The sequence below is a fragment of the Fundulus heteroclitus genome, chromosome 12 (assembly GCF_011125445.2).
Source record: "Fundulus heteroclitus isolate FHET01 chromosome 12, MU-UCD_Fhet_4.1, whole genome shotgun sequence".
NCBI classification, from domain to species: Eukaryota; Metazoa; Chordata; class Actinopteri; order Cyprinodontiformes; family Fundulidae; genus Fundulus; species Fundulus heteroclitus.
The window spans coordinates 5,020,754-5,043,335 of NC_046372.1; the positions used below are offsets into that span (position 1 = coordinate 5,020,754).

At 37.6% G+C, this 22,582-nt stretch overlaps 1 protein-coding gene across 3 annotated transcripts in view; it reads left to right on the top strand.

Annotated features, from left to right (window-relative positions):
- LOC105939939 (netrin receptor UNC5C) overlaps nucleotides 1-22,582 on the top strand; it is a 262,858-nt gene that overhangs the window by 141,114 nt on the left and 99,162 nt on the right. For all 3 annotated transcript variants that reach the window (XM_036143780.1, XM_036143777.1, XM_036143778.1), the window contains exon 3: nucleotides 8,557-8,700. In XM_036143780.1, coding sequence (XP_035999673.1) covers nucleotides 8,557-8,700 — 144 coding nt within the window. The remainder of the gene's footprint in view (nucleotides 1-8,556; nucleotides 8,701-22,582) is intronic.

Here is a 22,582-nt window from a genome sequence, read left to right on the forward strand (position 1 = left end):
GTAGGCTTTAAATAAAATTAAAATCGTCATCCATGGATGAAACGAGATCAGCTGGTGGATTGTTGCTGGAGCAGCAGGTAATGACATATAGATATTTCACAGTAGAATGCAATCCAAAGTGCTTTTGCAACCAATGAAAAATCTGAAGTGTGTTCTCTGATTTAGAGAGAGACAACCATGTCCAAAACCTTATGATTACATGTTTTTCATGGGTTTAATTGTAAAACATTTTATTTGCTGATACAAGACGAAAGAGATACCAGGCTTTTGGTGGATGTATAAATGATGTCTTTGAGCTGTAAATTATTATACTTACAGTGGTTGTGAAGTTGCAGTGCAAAGCAAACTACCTATATCAAAAGCCTTATTGCACATTCACTGTTAAAGGTATAGTGGATGTTTTTTTTCTGGAAATGTAGGTACGAAACGCCCAAGTCACTGTTTGTATTACTGTGCATGCGCAAAACAATCCTACCTACAATCCTACCTGCTCTTCCACTCCTCAGGGGATCATGTGAAAGAATCTTTCAAATCCACTGTGGTCTTATTTTTGTTTTCTAACGCCTTCCTCTTCTTCTCATAAACTGTTATTAATATTGAAAATGTATTTCTAACGCGGTTTGTGCTCTGTATAAACTTCACAGTAGAGTTCTTCAAAAAACTATATTGGTCACAACCGTATGTCACAAATTACTCATTGACTTTGAACGGCTCTTTATTCCATCCTACGATGCATTGCACCTGTTAGATTATGAACTTAAACTACTCATGTGATGTAATGCAATTTAACTATTTGCATCATTTTAGTCAGGAGCTTAATGAGCTACATACACAGCAACACATATGCTTCAGTGATTTTGTCTTCCTAAGTAGAAGCTTATTCTCTACCTCCTGCTGTCTCAATAAGTTCCATGGTTGTATTTGGTAGTGTCCCATATGCTACCTTTACATTTGCTTGAGTCCATTTGCCATAACTGTCTATCTGGCTCATTTGAATCATTAACTTTAATTGCCTTTCCTTACTTTGGAAGCATCATTCTCCTTAGTCTCTGCCTCCTGTCCCTTTCCCTTGTGCCCTTCTTCTTTTAACACTCTACTATTTTGCTCATTGTGACTGCCAGTTTGCAAGCATTCTCAGATGTAGCCCCAGTTTCCATGCTGGTTTTAATTATCTCGTTTTACTGGCCACTTTTTCAACCTGTGCCTCTCTTGATGTGCTCCTCTGCTCTTTCATCTTACCCTGTGAAGCCATATCAGTCTCCCTCGTTTTCTTGATAGATGGAACACTGATGTCCACTAGTTTTAATCTGTGTTTGCTCTCAACCCATGCCGTGTTTTTTTTTTTTTTTTTTTTTTTGTCTCTCACTGGCACTTTTCCACAGATGTGCCTTCCACAAGCTTTTTACTCTTGTTTACTAACCACTTTGCTCAAATGACTTGCTTTTTGTTTCCATCCTACCTCTGTATGTCCCATCTTCTCATTGTTATCCCAAATCAAAGGCCTGATCTTTTCACTGTCCATCAAGTTTCAATGGAGGCATGTTTTGCCAAAACCTTCATTTTTTAGTTCTCATACAAGCTATTCCTGGGATCAAGTTACTGCAATCTTGTTAAAGGGATTAAACATTTTCTCTCTGTTTCTTTGCCTTTACGCCAGCTTGCTTGCTATAACTGTATCTCCATTGGCAAAAAAAAAAAAAAACTAAGTCTCTATAACTAAGCCCAAGTCAGATTTGTGAAGCCCCACATAGATAGTTTCTTGGGTTTTTGTAACACTACTAAATTTGAAATAAACTGACTAGATGTTCACTTATAGAGTCTTCCCTATCTACTCCCCACTCACCACATTTGTTTGACTTAAATCCATATTTATCTCTTCTCCCCTTCCCTTTTGACATTTTACTGCCCTCTTGCACCTCCTTGTCTGTCATCCTCACTTCTCTAGCTGTGCCAGGGTCTTGTTGCTCTTTATTACTTCTATCAACATACCGGTTTCTTTTACTTACTTTTCACTCCATTGGATTAACCGTTTTTTCCTCAATCAGTGCCTTCTTGCTCTCTTCTGTTTCTGGCATAAAGTGTCTTTTAAATTCTCATCGTATTTCATTGCTGCCTCTTTTTACCTCCTTCATTTGTCAGAAATATTTCCATCCTTGGTTTATACTACACTCTTGTTTCTATATTACTTTCTGCAGTGTGTTCCTATCAGTGATCCCTTGTTGTCCTGCCACTAGGGTGCAGCTATTTAAACCCCACATTCTCCACATTGGAGCTCTTTTCAGATAGCAAAACAAAAAAAGAATGTTAGGAGGATACAGTGAGATAAATGGCAGAAGTGAAATAGAACAATCTCATGGTTTACAGCAAAAACATGGAAATAATATATTAAGTACAAAGAACTGGAATTGTAAATTACAGATAATGGTATATCTATAGGGCTTGCAAGAGTATTCAAATTTGTGGAACCTTTTACATTTTGCCACATTACAAACACACATTTCAATGTATTTTATTGTAATTTAATGTGGTACAACAAAAAGTTGTGCATTATCATAAAGTGGAAGCTTTAAAATTTTCTTACAAGTAAAAATGCAAAATACTTTGTGTTCATTTGTATTCAGCCCCTTTTACTCTGACAGTACTGGTGCAATAGTCAAGAGTCAGTTGTTTGCAGAACCACTGTTCACTGCAATTATAGCTGCAAGACCTTTGGGTATGTTTCTTCTAACTTTGAATTTCTCGTGACAAGTTTTTGCCCATTCTTTACAAAATTGCTTTAGCTCAGAGAGACTTGATCTGGGGTGTCTGGGGACATCAGTTCAACATCTAGTTGGGACTTTTTTAAGTCTCTTGCAGAATAAAAGCGTTGCCAAAGCATAATTCTGTTATCATCACAGTTCTCTGTGGAGACAGTGTAGTCACAGTGTAGTCACAGAGACAGTGTAGTCACAGTGTAGTCACAGGCAATATGTCAGCAAATGATTTCAACACAATTAAGTGATTTTTATTTCATTTTGGCTTTAACCAGTGCTCAAGTAATTACTTTTGTAATAGCTTGCAGGAAATAGTTTGCACTACAAAAAGGCATTGTGGAATTATTTAGAATCATGGATAAACTAGAAAAGGTCCTGGAAAGCACAGACCTTAGCCAAGGCCCAAACAGCTGGTTTGTGACCTACTCAGCAAATCCTATGGGAACTCCAAGTGGTCACACCATGCCCAGGTAATAATAAGGAATCCATCAAAAACAATCCTGCTGATCCTGATGGTGCTCAACATCAACAATTTATAATCATTCACTAACCAAAACATCATGCCTTATTCAAAATATGTTTTATTTAAACATTTGTGTATGAACTCAGAAATAGAAACAAGATGTTAGCAATAAAAATAAGTATGGGTACTATAAATTACTTTTTTAATGACATGTATAGTAGTTTTAGGAATTCCCTAAAGTGCAGTCTAACAAATTTACTTTTGAGAAGTAGACTAAATGAAGGACCAAAAAACATCTCTCCTTCTGTCAGTATCCTGAACATATTGTTGGGCAAATTCTAGTCTAGTCAAGGCTCTCTTGGTGAATATGGCACATAACAATACCATTACGTCTTTTTGAGTAATCGTTGATCGCAACCACATTTTTAGTCTGCGTAGTCCATTAAAACTGTGCTCTGCCTCAGTAGACGATATAGGCACCGCCAGCAACAATCTAACTAATGTCTCTATCACATCACACAGACCACAGACCTCAGGGGGCATTTGTTTCAAAGCATGCACAGCATATGCAGTTGTTTTGATCTTGTACTGGTTTTGAAACATGGCTGGTTGGCCTTTCAAGTCTTCCTCTTGCAGTTCAGGATATTTGCAAACTGCTGCATCATTTCTAAAAGTTGTCAGAAGTGAGTTTTTCAGTTCTTTTAATGTCTGAATGCCTATTTGCAAAAAACGTTCTGTAATGTGTGTATCTACAGTGTCTAGGATGCCGTTGAACTCTACTCTGTAAAAATCTAGAGCTGATCCAGATGTGTATGCAGGAGCCTTCCTATGGTGCGTTCACACCGAACAAACATGAGGTGGCTTGGGCAGGGAGTTTACATTTTATCCCAATGCAAAAGGCGGGGCAAGAAGTGGTGAAGCGGACTGTGGTGCGATCCACGTGGTTAAAGCAATGCAGTTGACAAGATCTGCATGGTCTGTGCGGAAAAAGTTAAAGAATCTGAAATTTTCTGTAAAATCGTGTCGCAAGCAATCGACTAGGGACTGGTTGTTGTGACATCTGTCTGGTTGAATGGGTCTTAGACGTTTATACTGACAGATCACTGTCAGGGTAAATGGTTCTATGTCATTTGAGGCGTTTTCCCCAACTGGTTCTCCTCGGGGCTGTGTTCTTTCTTGCCTGATGTATATCTTGATTTACATCTTTAGATTTTAGGAACAAGTCCAGTCCAGTATCTTCTGTTCACATTAAAAATTAAACTGTGGAGAGAGTTCTGTCCTACAAATACCTGGGAGTTGTCATTAACAACAAGCTGACTTTTAGTGAAAACACAGATAAGGTTAGTAAAAAGGGCTCCCAAAAGACTCCACTTCCTACATAAATTAAATAGGTTTGGAGCACTGAGCTATATTATACATTGGAGTGCTAATCACCGGCTGTTAGAACGAGTCGCTTTGAAGCCACCAGCCGCCATATTGGTACTCCCTAATTTCCCCCCAGTAACTAGGGAATATGTGTGCTACAGCATCGAATAACGAGGATTTTTTCATGTTCAGGGGGGGCTTAAAACTTTTAAAATGTCAAATGCCATATACTTTTATGTTATGTTCTAAAACTATCAAGTACTGAGAAAGTCAAGTGCTGAAATATTTTGCATTTTATTTAGTTAAATATATATATATATATATATATATATATATATATATATATATATATATATATATATATATATATATATATATATATATATATTAGGGCTGGGCAACGATTAAAATATTTAATCGCGATTAATCGCCCTGATTAATCGCGATTAATCGCATTGTATTTACAAACTCCAAGAATGAATTCAAAAGTAGTGTAAAGAACACTTTTATTTTAATGTTCTGCTGCCATATGAACAAAAGTGTTGTAACATTTGTAGCACTTATCAGTAACACATATTTAGTGTAAAGCTCAACTTAAACATGTAAAACAAAAAATAGCAATAATAATAAATTTTAGCTTATTGCCACTGACAGGGAATTCTCTTTATGGGGAAAAAATCTACCAAAAACAGGCAATTTCTGAGGTAACAGCAGGGAGCAGCATTACCATTTTATGTTCAATACCAAAGTTTAACTTGGCAGTGGTTACAACTAACTTGTTTCTGTCATATTCCATGCTGGAAGAACTTTAAACTGAAATGCTTGCTAACTCGATATGCTTGCGTTGCTTGAGTTTATTTGACGTTAACACGCGGCTTTTTGTTGTTGCTTTCTCGCGTGCATATAGTGAATGGCAGGGAAAAACAGGCAAAAACACATGGATACTTTGAAGAGAGAAGCGACTTCACCGACGGCGTCTAAGCAGACCCCCCCCGCTCCGCACAAAACTTGTTCCGGCCGCCAACTCACCGCCTCGCCTCGCCCCGCCTAAGCTCGCTCGCGGTACCTGCGGGAAACACCGCCTTCCGCATGTCGGCTTTGTTTTTTTCCGGCCAGTATCTTTCTTCCTCTGAATCCGAGGCTTGGCTGACAGCGAGGTTATTGGCGCATTATCGCCACCTACTGTTCTGATTCAAACCCCTACACCGCAGCAACAGACCTTCACAAAATAAAAGCATGTGAGCAACATGCGTTAATGCGCGTTAAAGAAAATATCGCCGTTAATAGTCTAATGAGTTAACGCAAAATTAACGCGTTAACTTGCCCAGCCCTAATATATATATATATATATATATATATATATATATATATATATATATATATATATATATATATATATATAACATTTATAAATATATAAATAACAATACACAAAAACATATATTTACATATATGTATATATATATATATATATATATATATACATAGATACATATACACATACTTATATATACATATAGCCTATATATATTTAATATGAATAACATGTAAAATATTTCAGCACCTAATTTCTAGTAGTTGATAGTGTTAGAACATCCACTGACTGTAGAATTACCTATGAAACGTTTTCGCACAGCCAGAAAACTGCTTGTTGTTGCAACCAAATCCTATGGGATTCTGTGAGAGTAGGGAGTAGCAAGATGGCGGCCAGTGACTTCAGTTTTTCGGCAAAATCAGCACTCCAGTGTATAATATAGCTCAGTGGTTTGGAGTGTGTAAAGAGTTGATGACCATTTTCTATAACTCTCTGATTGAATTTGTCCTCACTTTTGCTTTTATCACCTAGTTTGGCAGTCTATCAGCTGGAAACAAGCTGGATTAAGCAAATTGTAAAAGTTTCTGGCAAAATTTTAGGAGTGAGATTATCAAATTTAGAAGATACTTTTTTAAAAAGAGTCCTACAAAAGGCAGAACTTATAATTAAATCTTCAAATCTCCCACTTTGTAGTGAATTTGAGCTACTACCATCGGGGAGGAGATTCAGACAACCCAAATCAGGAACAAGCAGATGGAAAAACTTTTGCTAGGCCATTATTCAGATAATCAGATTATCAGGCTTGATTTGTTGTTCAGCCTGTTTTAATTGATAATTGTACAAGGATATTTACGGATTTTATTGTTGCTAAATTCATTATGTGATTGTTTCTGCGTACATGGGGATTTTCTGTTTTATTGTCCCACCTTCCTGTAAGGAGAATTTCCCTAAGGGGACACAATAAAGTGATACATGATACTTGAAGGAGCGCTGCGGATACAAAGCTTTTTTCTATCAAAATAGGAGATCTAAAAATTTATGTTGACATATGATGAATTAAGGAAAGCTCTTTAGAGGTTTGTGGGTGGCTTTGAAAAGAGCTATTTTAATTTAGTCCTTAAAAGGACTGTTAAATCATTCATCATTCATCCTCCTCTTGTAGCTCCAGAACTGGCCTGGCCAGCCTCCACTTCAGTGGCCAGGGGTTCTGTCTGTCAGTCTCTGCTCTCTCCCGCTGTCCTTACCCGGGGCTCAAACTGACTTTGGTGCGAGTTACGGTCTTGATCCAGTTCTGGTTTGCTGCAAACCCCCACTTACACTGCTCCTAGGGAAACAGTGGCCAGCTGCGGCTCCGGCTGTGGAAATGGCAGTGGCGAGAACAGAAGTTCATGCGGTCCTTTCTCTTGCTATCCCACATAAATTATTAAAAAACAGCCATGGCTTTCATCTTCTAGGGCAAAACTTGCTATCTGTGTGCATAGTAAATCCAATTTCATCCTCCAATAACCACTCTGTTTCCCCATGTTTCTGTGTTCCCGTTTCGTATACATTTGTCAAGTTAGCATAAGTTGGTGGGGTGAGTTTATTCTGATATTCACCAAAACATTCTGCTGTCTGGCACCTGATGTTTCCTGTTTTGGCATATAAAATTTGGGAGCTTGAAATGGGGGCTGCTGTGGAGTCCGGTCAAAAATCCTTCTTGCAGATTTTTTTGCAGCACTGCACGCATTGGCCACCAGACCTGCAACGACACGTGGCTGATGTGAGTGTACACATTGATTGTTAATGATTTGGGTTCCTTGGGGTACTGGAACTGTATCTGCACCGGGAGCTCGTCATAATAGGTCTCCAGATCTGTAGATCTCTGCAGCTCCTTCAATGATACTAATGGTATCTAGGTCTGTTTCTCTGATTAATGCGCTCCTTGTCCGACCGGTCATCTTCGTGAGCAAGGTGTTGTCTTGGTAGGCTTGCAGGTGTGCCTTACTCTTTCTCTTTTTGGGATGATGATTGAACAGCACTGTGGGATTTTCAAAGCTTGGCCTATAGTTGTATAACCTAACCCAGCTATAAACCTTCCCATGCCTTTATCTCTCAGCTGTCTGGTATGCTCCTTGGTCTCCATTATAATGCCTGTTAACTGCTGTTCCCGAACAAACTTTGGAAGTCTTTACAGAGCTGATGTTTATAGTGAGATTGAATTTCAAATAAGTGAGCTTCAGTTTGCTAATTAGGTCACTTCTAAAGGCAGTGGATTGCACTTGAATTTACTTAAGGGTATCGGAGTTAAGGGGACTGAATACTGATGCACGCTACACTTTCAAGGATGATTTGTGACAAAAAATTAAACATCAGATCTTTTTTCTTCTGCTTCACAATGATGAAATACGTTGTTTTGGTTTGTCACAGATAATTAAAATGAAATACATTGATGTGTGTGATTCCAAAGTGACAGAATGTGGTGAAGGTTCAACGGGTGGGAATACATTTCAAGACACTATTTATTTATCTGTTAAGATGTTAACTGTACAGTGGTTTATGTTTTCCATCTTTAACTAACATAAACGTCATATCAATTAAGAAACCGCTGTTATAGTTTGAACTAAAATTGTTTTGAGGAATGATGTAACAGTTTTTTTTTTTTATTTGTTCCTTCGCAGGTCTAGTTGTAAGAGAAGCCAGTATAGAAATCACGCGGCAGCAAGTTGAGGAGCTATTTGGTCCTGAAGATTATTGGTGTCAGTGTGTGGCCTGGAGCTCTGCTGGAACCACCAAAAGCCGCAAGGCACACGTCCGCATTGCATGTGAGTACAAGAACACAACAAGTTTTGAGAATTAACAATCATTGCCTAACCAAGAGACAACACAAACATCCTTAATTTAATACATGCATATGATATACTCACAAATCTTTAACATAACTTTCCTTGTGAAAGGAAAATACTATGAAATGAAAACAGATAGAATCATTATCTCCACACTCTGCAGTAGACCCTTGGATGGAGAAAGCTGACTAAGCTCTAATACAAACCTAACCACTGCTGTTTGTGAATTCTTATACAACTCAATCATATGAACGCAAGTGGAAGGATGTGTATGTAAGGCACATTTCTAAGTGTACCCATTTGTGCTTATACAATACTCATATTCATATTCACACATATTCAAACTACAAAGATAAACTATGCTTAAATGAAATAATATATTTCAAAAATAAGTTTACTAATTTAGGTTTATATATCTTATACTAATTCACGTTACTCTATCATGACCCTTCCTAAATGTATTTCAACAAAAGCTTTCCATTAAATGGGTTCAGGACCTTTATATTACATTCATAACTAAATTATATTTGTGTAACATATAGCAGATGAAGCTTTTTCTCAATAAATAGGTCAGATGATTATCCGCCTTGTTTTATCAGGCAAAGTTCAGCTGTGATTTGTTTTCCTGCTTCACGTGATTAGCCCACACTGCATCAGAGGGGTACACTGAAAGACGACATACATCCTAATGTACATCTACTGAGTACAACATAATGTACAATGACTTCTTTGCAGGTGGTAATCAGTTTTTGATACCATCAAGTCGTCTTTAATGAATACTAAAGCATAACCATCTGCTCACAAAAGCCTGTGATGGTGTCTTATTCCTGTATACCATGTATCTTAGCACATTTAAGATGTTTCTAATATGTTTAAATCTCACTTTACTAGATGAAAATACACATTAGATTTATTTTTTGTGTCCTTTATTGGTATCAATTAAATTTTATTCAATCAATTTTATTTATATAGCACCACTTCACAACACATCATTTCAAGACACTTTACAAAGTCGCACAACAGAACAAAGTAATTTCCTCAATAAGTGAATATATAGTGGTACAAACCAAAGGGAGTAATGTAATAATTAAGCTGCTGATCTTTTATGAAGGAATGTTTGATGTGCTCCACTGCATCTGTTGGACCAGTTCTTTAGTGTAAGAGATTAGCTAATGCCAGCTTTCTTTCAGATTTGTTTTTTATTGATCCATTTTCTTACCTAGCTCTTATGGCTGTTATTCTAAGTTGTGAAGGTAACAAACATCCACAGCTGTATCTTACCTGCTTTCATTAATCACCTGCAAAGGATTCATAGTCAATGTTCAAAGCAACATGGCTGTTATTTTGGATACCGTAATTCTGCCCTACCCCGATAGAAAACATAATAATAGGGCAACCACTGACAAACTTGAACAATGCATACACAGAAGATTAAGATTTTGATTATGAAAATCTGTCATAATAATGAGTCAAGAATAAATAGAACCATATTTTATTCTTATTTTTGGAGCAAGTGATAATGTATCTTAACACAGTAAAATTGTTTCTGAAAACCTATGGTCAGTTGGCAGCAACACAGAAGGTAAGGAATTGAGATTTAAAGCTTCAGAAATACCTTGTTTATCTTTTTTTTAAAGCACCTATATAAAACAATCAATTGTTCTTTCAAAGTTCCTCTCACTGAGAATTGAACCCACAACAGCAGTTTTCCAGGCATCATTGCTCACTTCGATTCAGCCATAAAAGACAACTGGGATTTGTCTCGGTGCTCCAGTTGTAGCGAGGTCTTGCAGTAAAGAAATACCTGTATCAAAATCAGCCTTTTCTTTCTAGTTTTCCTGACTTACACTGACAGCTTAGATACACTCGGGTGCACTTTTGAAAGGACAGTTTGGGACTCTGACAGAGTTCGTTCTGCAGACAAGACAGAATAAACTGTGTGCATTCCCATATGTAGCCCTCTACCAGACAGAATAATTCTAACAGACTTGTGCCCTTGAAAACCTCTGTTCCCATGTTGATCTCATCCAGTACAGATGGAAATCCATCATGATGAGCCTTGCATTTCCACATTGTCTATTGTATTTTCTCATAAACATTTCTGTGACATTGACTTTTAATGGTTATTTGACTATTTTTTAACTTACTTTTTTCAGTACTTATATTAACTGTTGATAGTTTTTGTGTTTTTACCAAAAAAGTTTAGGGTTAACTGCGTTCAACAATGCTGTAAATGCACATTACACTTCGACTGAACAATTCTGGAAATGACTTGGCTGGAATTCTGTCATTTTTTGCAGTATGCTCAGGGTCATTGTCCAGTTAAAAGGCCCGTTTTTGCACAAGCTTCAACTTTCTGCCTGAGGTTTTGAGATCTTGAATATTTATATATAATATTCTTTCCTCATGATGTCATCTGTCTTGTGAAGTGTGCCTCCTGCATACAAAACAAACACACCATGAATCTCCAATAATTAAGGTGTATGTTCTTTAGTGCATTTCTAAACTGCAATCTGTTTTTTATGTTGCTTTTGGAGTGATGGCTTTTTCCTCGCTTAATGGCTTGTTATACTGCGGATGAGACTCTCTTACTAGGTCCTTGGTCTTTTGGCTTTTTTTTTTCTGGGTACAAAAACATTTTCATTTCTGAGACACATAATGTGTCGCCTTCTTGAATAGTTTGATGGCTAGACATTCCCATGGTGTTTATAGTTGTTTCTAACTAGTGAAACAGATGAATGTAATACCTTTAGGCGTCTAAAACCTTGTACCAGAGGGTGAGCCAGACATTTGGAGGCTCTCTAATTCTGTTCCTGATCTTTGCAGACTTTTTGAAAAGCATTTTTTTCTTGATGCCATTCTAGCAAACAGTGTGCTTAAGGTGACGCCTTAATATACATCTGCAGGTGTACCTCTATTTAATAGGAAGTTTACAACGTCATGACATCATCATCTGGGCTTTACCATTTATTAAAAGGAATTTGTATCTTTATGCGAAGCTCTACATTTGAAGAAAGTAACAAACAGGAAAAGTTTTGAATGATTTAATGTCAGATAGTGAGAAAAAAGATTGTTTTAACATAGTGCATATAAAAATCAAGTTTTTATATATTTACTGAAAAACTTTCGGATTTATGCAGTGTATAATAAAGTTAATTATTACAGTGATCCAGGATAAAGACAATTGCATATTTCAAAGTGAATTCTGAATTCAGCATTCTGCAGTGTTTTATTTTGTAAAGATGTTTTCCTCTCTGTCAGCAGTGAGTTAGTGACACAGTCAAAAATATACTTCTAAGCTCCACTAATAACATTCACGACTGGAATAGGCCCTCCTTGGGGTGCAATGAAAGTGGGGGTAATGTGCTGTTTTTGGCTTACGTTGTGGCTGACGCCTGCTGAGAGACAGATGCAGCGGAATGTTTGCATACAGGCTTCTGACACTAACAGAGGCAAACACAAGAATTTAGACACCAGCAGCAAAAACACACTCAAATAGGAGCAACTTTTTCAAGGCATTACTATGATACTAAAATAGGCAACAGATAAAGATTAGCATGTGTTCTGGGATACATAGATTTTAGTATCAATGAGAGTGAATCTGTAATTTAAGTATTTTTTTCAATAAAAATGCTGTTGAAAGATCTTAAAAAGTCTTAAACTCATTGTAACGGACAGAAATCCTGGATTTATTACTCTTAAAGCTCAAATCACACTAATCAATCCGCTGTGCATCTAAAATTAAACTATGCACCTGATAAAAAAGATTTATGTGATCAGAAACCCAGCAAACCTCTGTAAAATGTTGTGTTGACTTTTATTTAAGATTTAAGATGGATTATGGTAATTTTTTTATTTATTTGAAAGGTCTTTATGAATAGTTATGTGTCACCAGCCCAAGCATGAATAACAATGAGGTTTTGAATGCTTATGATAAAGTCGATCTATGGTCAGATATGGAGAGAAATTGAGCATCTGAGAGGACTCATCATGCAGTCTGGCTGTAATTCACCACTTTACCATCTGCAGCGGTAGTTTTCCATCAACAAAATGAGCGTATGCATGGGTCAAGATTTTCATGTTTTTGCCTACTAAATTCTGCCCATACCATCTGAATGTTGTGGCTGAAATCAAGACCAATCAAACAGGTAACATTTTTAAATTTGTTGTGTTCAATTTTGGTGAGCCTATAATATATGTTCTTAGCTTGCAACAATGGCACTTGGTATGGTCTGCTGCTCTTGCCCATCTGCGTCAAGGTTTGGTATTTTGTGCAAAGTAATGTACAAACCTTAACACAGTTATTTCAGCTGCTGTTGCATTTTGGCTGCTGTTGCGCTGTGTTCAGCAGAGCATTTTCTTCTACACGATTGCTGCTCACTAAATATTTTTTTCAATTTTTCTTCATAAAGCTGGAAGATGGTTGTATGTAAAAATCCCAGCAATTCAGCACTTCCTCAGATATTCACCCTAGTCTTGCACCAACAACCATGCCTCATTCAAAGTCACTTCAATCCACCTTTTTCCCCCATCCTGATGCTCAATTTGAACTTCAGCAAGTTCCCTTTACCGCGGTAGATGCTTCAATGCTTTGGGTTTTTTGACAAATGGTAGATTGACAACACAATATGTTACCAGGTAATTGCCTACATGTACCTAATAGATTGGCTGGTGAGTATATAATAGTTGGATGAAACGTGAGGTTGTTGCAATGAAGAACATTTTCAAGAAGGCATTTGCCAACAGATAAATAAAGGGACTGTAAATGTCTTTCATCTTTACCTTTCTTTCTTCATAAGCCTATATTATCCTTGTGACATTGTATGCCCCACTGTCCTTCACTTTCTTTTTTTTTTTCTACTTTAGCAGTGATTTTTGCTTTAACCTGATCTGATTACGCTCTAGCCTCTCTTGCGATAACCTTTTACTTCAAATCGAACCAAGCCCCTGACCTACCCTGCTTTCGGCTCCTATTTGGATCTGCTGTTGTGATTAAAATGCTTCCTGGCAGCTGAAGCTTGCTGAGCTAAGTGTCTTCTACTCCACCGTGCAACAGCAATTCAGCATTTCTTTCTTGCATTCTCCGATTCATTTTCATCCCATAGTTTCTTCCACTCTTGTTTTTTTTTTTTTTTTCTTGCTCATTGTTTCACTCTAGCACTTGCGATGTCTTGCTTGCCTCTATACTTATTTACTCCTCAATATCTTCCGGCTTTCTGAGTAACACTGCTTTTAACTCTTTACAGTACTATGGAAATTCAAAATTAATGGCTTCATAATTGCAAATCTGTCATGTAACTGTTAAAGTGAGAAAGACAAAATCAGACATTACATAAGACAAGAAGCATATTTTGTCTTTGCATACTGTTGTCAGATTACAACAAAACTACGTTGATTCCCAGACTGAGAAATAAAATGAACAAATACAAAATAATAATTATGATAAAGTAAAAATAAATTATAGATTAAACAACGAAAAACGAGGATAGGAATAAAGCCATTTACAAGTCATTGAAAAGTTTGCATTTATGTGGTATTGACAGTTAGGTGAGAGAGTGAATTGTAGAAGGTTATTAACAGTAATAAATCTTGGTAAACAGGCAACTGTGCATGAAAACAGGCAACTTGCATGAATAAATAATAAATAAATGTGGCAAATACATTATTAAGATTAAAATGTAAGTAATGAACAATTGAAAGGAAAGTAATTGCACATATCCTCTTTACAAATGGTGTACTTACAAGTGGCTGTTATGTATGCATGTGTGAGCGCATGCTGTATGTGTGTGCGGTAGAGATATATGTTAAATTCTCTGCTTTATTGAGTTTTTGGTGCAGGACATTTATTATGTGAGAGGTAGAGACAACTCAGATCAACTTTATAATGAAGATGAGCCAAACCTGGACATTTTTAAATACCCTTGCGGTCATGCAACATTGCAGGCAGCGTTCACACAAGCCAGTGAAATACATGGACTTACATACACACCAATGTGCATGGATTGTCAGTCACACTGTGGCCCCGGCAGCTATCAGGTCAAGTCTTTCTCCTTCAATGGATTAGTAATATGCCAAGTAATATGCCAAGGCCCCACACATTCTCACAAACATACACACAGTGACGTGCACAAACAAATTAACACACACACACACACACACACACACACACCCAAAGCCCCGCTTTCACTCACTTCATTGATGGCAATTTGTTCTGCCACCTTCCACTGAGATGTTAGCGCGTAACAATCAAGAGTCCAGACACTCAGGATACAACGATACCGGCAGCTACTTGTGGCAACTGGAAAATTTCTGTCAGTGGGTTTCTTCTGATTTGTTTATGATGCAAATATCCAAAGTGGATGAATTTATTTTTTCCTTCGGTTGTGGCTGAACAAGGCCTAAGAAAACATGCTTCAACAATGATCCCCCCCCCCCCCCTTTGGTTTACCACTTTAATGGGATTTTTTCCCCTGTTCTAGATTCCAATTTAGGCTCAAACCTGCAGAGGATTACAACATTATACAGCCATATGTAATCCAGCAACAAATGTGGTGGGTTAGCCAACCTCTGTGGTGTGAAATTTTCACAGCAACCGTAATCACTGTCTTGATGGCATTTGACCTTTTAAAACAATGGAAATCTCATTGCAGGCTCAGCAATGTTTGTTCGAGCAGCTCTGATGCCCATGTTCCATATTTTGTTTTTCTTTAAATCAATCCACATTCACTCTGACATTCTTGCAAACACTTTTAAGAGAAACCTCATAAATGTGTTTTTTTTTCTTTCAAAATGATGTCATAAATGGGTTTATGGTTTTTGGTGTTGAGGGTGATTTCACGATGGTCACAAACACAGTCTAAACATTTTTATAGTTAAAATCCACCAAGTCTTCCTACATATGTGTCTGGAAGTGTGGTTATGATATTTCACCACTGCTGTGAGCCACTGAGCTTTTTCCCAGATGTCAAGGACTGCTTCAGGGTACTCTTGTGCATTAGAGTGGTAAGCCACACTGTTGATTTACTCACACAGAACTCACTCACTTGCTTTTTAAAGTCCAAGTGTGGGAAATAAAAAGAAAAAGAAAAAAAACAAAGGTCTCAGTTACAGGGAGGCAGGAAGTTACATTCAACTGTCACACAAAAATTCTGTGAAATCTATAAGTCAACGGTTACAAAAAAAAAATCACTGGGGATTAAGCTTTAAATGTAAATTTAAAAGTAGATTTGTCGGACCAGAATTAACTAATAAAAAATAATTATGATAAATGAAAAATGTTGAAAAAGGGCATATTTAAGTTAGCTTAAATTAACTTTGCAATTTTTACACATTTCGACTTTTAAAAGGTACATATTGTGCAAAATCCACTTTTTTAGCCCTTAAATACATGTTGTGTAGTTGAAGTCTCTTTAAATGCAGAAGGTTTGTCAGTCCGGGAGCTGCGTAGATTTCTTTATATTCTGTTTGGGTCATATTTTTCAAGCTGTTCAGTTTTCTCTGTTTTCTATTACGTTTTTTGAACTATTACCTAACAGTATTTGATGTAGATCTGCTGAATAAGGTCATGGACTTACCAATTTTGCAAATCCGCTATTTACATTTTTTTTTTTCACTGTGGTTTAAGGAGATGAGTTTCTAACACTTCCTCCTAACTTTCATCACCACCTCATTGTTCAGCTCAGACATGAGCCACAAATTCAGAAAGCTTTGCTTATACAGCAGAGCTCGCTTATCCTATGTCTGTAGGGAAAATGTTAGTATGCCCAGTTAGACTGCAGAGTCAGATGTTGCCATAGAGATGGGTTGTGATAAAAAGTGTCTTACTATGTGCCTCATGTGTATTACTTATTATTTTCTAAGGATTAGATTATTTTATTTAACCAGGTAAAAAAAAAAAAAAAAAACTCAATGAGATTAGAACATCTTTCCCAAGAGTGACCTGAAATACACAAGCTCAAATACACAAATTTTAATACATCACACAGTAAAATGATCAGTTTACAAAGTGCAGTCACAACATTCAATTATGCTTTGTACTCTGCCATTTATAAAAGATTTGAATTCCACCAGAGATAAAAGAGTTCTCAATTTCAAGTCCTTTTGTGCATGATTCCATGTTGATGCAGCAGGAATGGACTCTATGGAAAAAGTGATGTTATGATGGGTCTACTAGTTGAGTAACTAGTAGACCCATCAAAATGTAATATTTGTCTTTGTGTTGTTTGCTAGAGCACCAGTTCAAGTCAGCTAGCAACATCTTTAGCAGGTCCCAGCTGTTCCACAGACTGTTGAAGGTTGCTTTGGATTTTTGGCAGCATCTTTTGGTTAATTTTAAGCGTAGACAAAACTTGTATTTTTCTCCATAACAAAATGTGCCTCTTCATCTTTGCATGATAGCTTATTTAACTATAAAGGATATTTGGGTGTTTGATGTGTCAATTCACAGTCATTCAGAATGTAGAAATCTGACAGAAGGCAAACGGACCGTTTTAGTCTTATTAAGACATTTCACATCTCAGTCAAACAAATCTGAAAAAGATTTCAGGCAAGTGGTTGCTAAGACAGTCACACTGATATGACCGGTAAGATTGCATAAGTCATTAGCTATGTTTACATGAAGAAACTTTCACAATCAGATTGAAAGGTATTTGGACTCAAAAACAAACTAAAAAATAGGATTGTACAGTTTATATGGGCACACAGTCAATTCATCCAATCAAGATGTGCGTTTATATGCACCTGGCTTTATTCAGATTAAAACCACTCTGAAATGCGCTGTTATCAAATTCCCCTAAAAAAACACAGTGGAAGAAGAACTTCTGTCTTTGCCGAACAACAAAAAATAGAAAACAAAGCAGTAGTGTTCAAGTTTGTTTGTCTTCCGAGCACCTAGGATGGACTTGCACCAGGTTCTAAGTAAATATCTAATAAGTTTGAGCTTTTTTAATGTTGCTAACAGAAAGTTTGTATCGGGAGCACAAAAAGTTGTGCTTCCCGATATAGCGTCTAGCCACCCAAAGCTGAAATACATCATGCTGTTGTGAGGCGCACATAGGCGTTTAGGTCAGCTTGCCACATTCAGAATAACTTGATCCTGACAAGCGTTTACATTCATGCCGATTAGACTGTCATTCGGCATAAATCACCCGTCTCATTCGAAATACAATTTATTTCCAATTGCCGTGTTTACATGACGCGTTTTTATTCCAAATGGCCCTTTATTCCGATTACTTATGTCCATGTAGACGTAGCTACTGACTCACCCCTCCAACATATGACTCATTTGGGACATTCTCAGCTGCCTAACAAAGCCAGCATGTGAGGTGTTTTGGTCATGTCTCAAGATGTGAATTGTTGATAAACAGCTTAAGGTAAACAACAAGGCTGCAATCTCCTTATTTGATTAATTGTGATGAATAGAGGAGGTTGATCAGAAATGAAGGAACCTTCTGAATGTCAGGTTAGACATCCACAGTAAAAAAGGAGCTCCACTACTTTCTATTTTTACTACACAGGCAAAAGAAGTCCAATGCCCAAAACACAAATGTGTTTTATGTTTTTTTTATCCAGTTTGGCAAACAATAAACAAAGATATATATATATATATATATATATATATATATATATATATATATATATATATATATATATATATATATATATATATATAAACAATGTTTCACAAAATTTAAAGTAATAAAGGATAGTAATAACATACAAAAGTTATAATTAACTAAGTAATAAAGGATAAATAGCCCCAAAGTGCGTGCGTGCGTGTGTGTGTGTGTTTGTGCATGGTGACTAAGCTCTTGAGGTAAAAGATGTGATTTGTATGTTTGCATGTCTTTGGTCTTTACTAGGATTTATTTTTAACTGACTGAGGGCGTTCTTTTGGTCTGCGAGTCCAAACACATGTAGCTTCTCTCAAAAATACAATGATTTTTTTTTCTTTTTTTTTGGCCAAAAAGCTTTCTGGTCAATTTTTGATCCTAATGAGTCGTTTTCCAAATCAGGCTACAGAGGATGTGTTGCAGTCCTGAGTACTGGCTCCATGGCAACACCCCAAATTGTTTACTTTTATTAAAACCTGACTTTAGATTGAAAGACCTTGTCTGATGTTTTCAACTGATGACAGGTTGCGAAGTGTTGAAATGACAGGGTGGAGAGTTCAGCTAAAGAATTGGTGGAGTGGAAAGAGACTCTTGAAAGTAAAAAAGAAAATGACTCCCTTTATAGCCGCACTGGAAATGACTGTGACGTTCAAAGTCACAGTGTACTTTCATTTCTTCCATTTTGATATTTTGGAGCACTACGAAAAATTTGATAGGAACTCTTAAGCGTTAAAGGTCGACAAGGTACTTGACTACATGCTGCTAAAAACAGGCATCTCCAAAGACTGTAGGACACAGTGTATAAAAAAGCTTTTGGGAGATTTTTCTCAAGGTAAATTGCTGGGATAAACATACTCATATTGTACTCGAAACCAATGTTACCCTACATCCCTTAAGAACAGATGAATTCAACAATGTTGTTTGTTTGTTATATAATAGAACAATACAATGAAAAATGTTCTTAACCTACAACATAAAAAGACAAAGTGTAATTGCCACCAATTTAAAATGCCACGTTTGGTTGTACTGACAACAATTACAGGGTGGAAATAATGTAGAACCTAAAAACATTTATCTGATTTCCTCTATCTGTCCCCTTTGGAAGCAACTGGATTTAATAAAACCGAATAAAAAGTGACACTGTTGCTCGTGGCTTGGTAAAATTAAATTATACTTATTTAATAAACTGCCATTTATAGAATTAATGATCAAATAAACTACCACCACGGCCTCCGTCACAGACACTTTTCAACATTACCAACCAAAAGCGGTGAAGCCAAACACACGCACACACACACACACACACACACACACACACACACACACACACACACACACACACACACACAAATGCAGATTTGTTTCTGCCAAAGATGTGCATCTTTTGTATGATGTCAACAGTAAATTATGATTTGGTTTTATCCAGTCTTGTGCACTCTAAAATCAGTTTTATGTGGTCCATAGGTACATCTTATGTTGTTTTTATTGCAAATTGTTGCCATTTCCACGCAGTGTCAAGTTATGTTCTGCAGTTTATTCCGTATTCTGAATGCTGTTTAGTCATGTATTCATTATATTGAAAGTTTCCAGCTTCCCACACTGAACCAGAAGTGATCTGCCCCAGGATTTATGCTCTTTTTTTAATTCTGTTTCTGTTTTTTTTTTTTTTTTTGTGTGTCAGATCGTGTTGTTTGCCAATATACTTATTTATTTTTTGTCTATCTCTTTGACACTTGTCACAACTTTGTCCATTTAGTCCTGTGCCCTTCCTTGCAAGATCCCTGGCTCTCTGCCTCATTACAAACCTCAATGTTGAGGGGAATAAAAAGAGGATTCACTGACGCTACAACGGATAAGTTGTGTGCACAATACTTCAAACCAATTGAGCAACTTTTGATGGAGGCTTGTGAGGAATTGAAGCACATCATACTCATGAAAGGAAACACACTTTTATAAAAGAAGACATGTGTTTTTGGACCTACTTATATGGCCCTCCATAACTCCTAAAAGAAAAGCAGTAGTGGTATGAAACTTTTCCAGGAGTTTGCAAAATTATGTTCACCTCATATCAGATTTAAATGATGGAAAATAATGATTGATACAAAAATTGTGTTTAAAAACATTAGGTAGAATCTAAAACAATTAAAAAGTTAATGGAGGATACCTGATATGATACCCATTCATGATAAAAGATATCAAATAACATAATATTGTTAACAGTTGTTAAGTCACTCGGCCTTATGTGTTGAATTTTATTTCTCCTTTGGGTGTTGTGACATTGCTTATTGAGTCTATGCACTTGAGGGGCTCTACATTTGTTCCAGAGGAGTCGGCGAAACATCAGCCTCTAGTGTCACAGAATCCGTTAGGTCATGGAAAATGGTATAACTCCAGACTTTGTTGACAATACCTTCAACAAAGTCAAAAAAGACAATGCCTCTTTATCAGCCATTCCTTTACCCCCTCAACACTTGCAACAGTCTATTAAAGGCGTTTATGTCAAACTTAGAACAACAGCAGTCTTCAAAAACACAACTGAACATTACCAATGCCCACATGGATAATCATGAAGTTAATAATGGTATAGGCTCCCATCTTACTGTTACCAATAATAGTACTTGACTGAATGCCAATATTTGAATGCAGGTTTATAAAAAATACCAAAACACACAGATAAGAAAACAGACTCTCTGACAAAACACATTGTTTTCTGATCAGTGTGACCACTGACTGAGCACATGAGGCACCGGGATTAACTAGGCCTGGCTGTTAGCCTGGTCTGGAGCAGGCTAAAGTCCCTTAAATGAAAGTTGCGTCATGGGCGTTCCATTTTTTTCGGGTCACGTGATCTCATGCGGCCATTTTGGGTCTAAACTCAGCTAAGCTCAGTGCGTTTATAACACTGCAAGCGAACGATTTCTGATATTTTCACTCCTGATTATTTTGAGTATTTTCGGGTATTTCTTTATTTCGAAAATAAGCCACCATGCCAGGGTGTTGTGCCCACGGCTGCAGCAACAGCACTGATAAAGGGACGCGGATGTTCCGTTTTCCAAGTGATGAAGAGCGGCGTTTATTGTGGATCAACCGAGTCAGTCGCTTGGACCAAGAGACGAACAAAACTTGGAGACCTACAACAAACTCTCGCTTGTGTGAGGTATGTGGGTTTTTTTTTTTCTGAAGTCAGGGTTTCCCGCAGCGCTAAGTTTGGCGAGGCGGCCGCCTCGCCAATATTAAAAAAAAAAAACGCGCAAAGCTTGTCTCTCCCCGCCAGTCCGCAACCGCTAGCCGGGCATACACTGTACGAGTTTTTCAGTCGTTGTACTAATATACATATCAAACTGTACGACGGAACCGCGGGGTTTAAAAAGTTCACCGCTCACGATCTGTGCGGCTCACGCACCGCACCGGCGGCTGCCCGGCCCGGTCCCCCCCGCGAGCGGAGGCGGGCCGGGCGGGCGGGCCGAAACAGGCGGCCAGCGCGTCGCGCGGACCGGAGCGCTTGCTCCCCCCGCGAGCCGACGTCCGGGCCCCGCGGGTCCCGGGCCGGGCAGAGGTCGCTTTGGGGATGCCTGCTCCCCTCCCTCCCCTGGCGGGGACGGAGAGGAGGGGAGGGCGCCCCCTCGTAGCTCTAAGTAGGCCAAATCTGGGCGAATATTAAATACTTGTGGACTACTATAGTAGTCTACTACTAGTACATTTACCTCTCAGCCAGTGCTGTTGTATTTTCTTTTTAAAGACAGACACTGTAATCCGTTTAAGGGTCATAATGATCTCGATAAAACTAAATTTATTGTTAAGTACTGCCACTGCTATGAAATTGAGTTCCAGAGTCACTATTCTGAATCATTGTGTATAATCATGGAATTTATTGCTAAAAATTTCTATTGCAGTCTCAAATTTTAAAGCCAATTCTGGACTTCTTGCTTTATTTCATTGTGCTGTAGCATTATGTGTGTCTGATTTTTGTCCTATGGGACCAATTCTGGACTTCAAGACAGGAAAAGAGAAGTATACAGTTCACTTAAAAATGTCTCTCTCAAGTCTTATTAAAATGTAATATCAGCTTTTCTGGATGCCTAGTAGGTGATCATCAACACTCAGTTGTGTTTTATTCAGAACACCTGCCTGAAGGGTATTAGAAGGTGCGAAACGCGCATAACATAACAGTGTTAAAGCGCCTGCCTGTGGCAAGTTTAGACCCAAAATGGCGCCACTCGCTGAGTTGGCACAACTTTCATTTAAGGGAC